The 1286-nt window shown below is 39.6% G+C and overlaps 1 protein-coding gene across 1 annotated transcript; it reads left to right on the top strand.

Annotated features, from left to right (window-relative positions):
* The first annotated feature begins 941 nt into the window (after positions 1-941).
* LOC104092378 (uncharacterized) lies at positions 942-1286 on the top strand. The gene has a single exon (XM_009597973.1). The coding sequence runs from the start codon at positions 942-944 to the stop codon at positions 1284-1286; it is 345 nt and encodes a 114-aa protein (XP_009596268.1).

Below are 1286 nucleotides of genomic sequence, written 5' to 3'. Positions count from 1 at the left end.
TATTGAAGAAGACTTCTGAGGAGATTGTGTCAATTCTTAATGAGCTCTCTGAAGATGCTAACCAATGGCATGCTGAGAGTAATGATATATTCTAACACATCAGTGCCATGGCCAAAGATATAAGAAAGTTGACCTTAGCCAAGGTCCAGAGCCAACCATCATTTGTTTGTGATTTCTGTAGAATGGGTCATCCAACGCATGAATGTCAGGCTTTAGCTGCAGATGAAATGGTAAATGATGTGGGAAGCTTTGATAGAGGCAACTACCAGAGTGGTAATAATTTTAACTCTATGGGATAGAGGCACTCGGGCTTTTCTTGGAGTTCACCAAGTGGTAGCCTGAACTCATGGTAGCAGAATAATCTGAGACCCCAGGGACAAGGAGCTTCAGGATTTCAGAATCAGTAGAGGCAGCAATACCAGCCTCCACATTCTAATCAGTCTAGCATGGAAGATCTAATGAAAGCCTTCATTATTAAAATAGATGAGAGATTTGAATATCATAGTGCAGCTATTCAAAACATAGAGAGACAAGTGGGGCAAATTGCTAATCTATTGTCCGATAGGTCTCCAGGAACCCTCCTTGCGGATACCAAAAGGAATCCAAAGGAAATAATAAATACAGTTTCGTTGAGGAATAGAAAGGTATTGCAAGATCCGTTGGTAGCAGAAAAGAATGAGTTGACGAGAAATCAAGTTCAAAATGAAGTGAGGGCAGAGCAAGAGGATGCTCTAAAGGAGAAGAACAAGTCTGAAGTTCCAACAAGGAAGAAGAAAGACAAACAAAGAATGAATGAGCAGACTGAGAAGATCAAATACATGCATGCTCTACCCTTCCCCCAGAAGCAAAGAAGATAAAAGATGGACAAATAATTCGTGCGCTTTTTAGAAGTGCTCAAGCAGGTGCATGTGAATATACCTTTCACAAAGGTGCTTTCACAGATGCCAGCTTATGCTAAATATTTTAAGGAGATATTGTCTAAGAAGCGGAAAGTGGAAGAGATATCGGTGGTCAAGCTCACAGAATATTGTAGTACCATTTTGCAAAATAAGCTCCCTAAAAAATATGGAGATCCAGGGAGTTTAACTATACCTTGCTCTTTAGGAAGTACTAAGTTTAAGAAATCTTTGTGTAATTCAAGTGCTTCCATTAATCTTATGCCTTTGTCTATTTTCAGGAAATTGGAGGGAGAGATTGGAGAAAATAGGTTGATACCTGTGTCATTGCAACTGGCAAATCAGACCATAATCATACCTAAAGGAATAGCGAAAGATGTGCTAGTTTAG

Source organism: Nicotiana tomentosiformis, chromosome 1 (genome assembly GCF_000390325.3).
Source record: "Nicotiana tomentosiformis chromosome 1, ASM39032v3, whole genome shotgun sequence".
In the NCBI taxonomy this organism is placed as follows: Eukaryota; Viridiplantae; Streptophyta; class Magnoliopsida; order Solanales; family Solanaceae; genus Nicotiana; species Nicotiana tomentosiformis.
The sequence above is the reverse complement of the archived record's forward strand: the minus strand, read 5'-3'. Positions and strand labels throughout refer to the sequence as shown.

Bases quoted from the DNA above. Each gene is read 5' to 3' on its own strand.
- LOC104092378 (XM_009597973.1), top strand. From the start codon at position 942: ATGCCAGCTTATGCTAAATATTTTAAGGAGATATTGTCTAAGAAGCGG.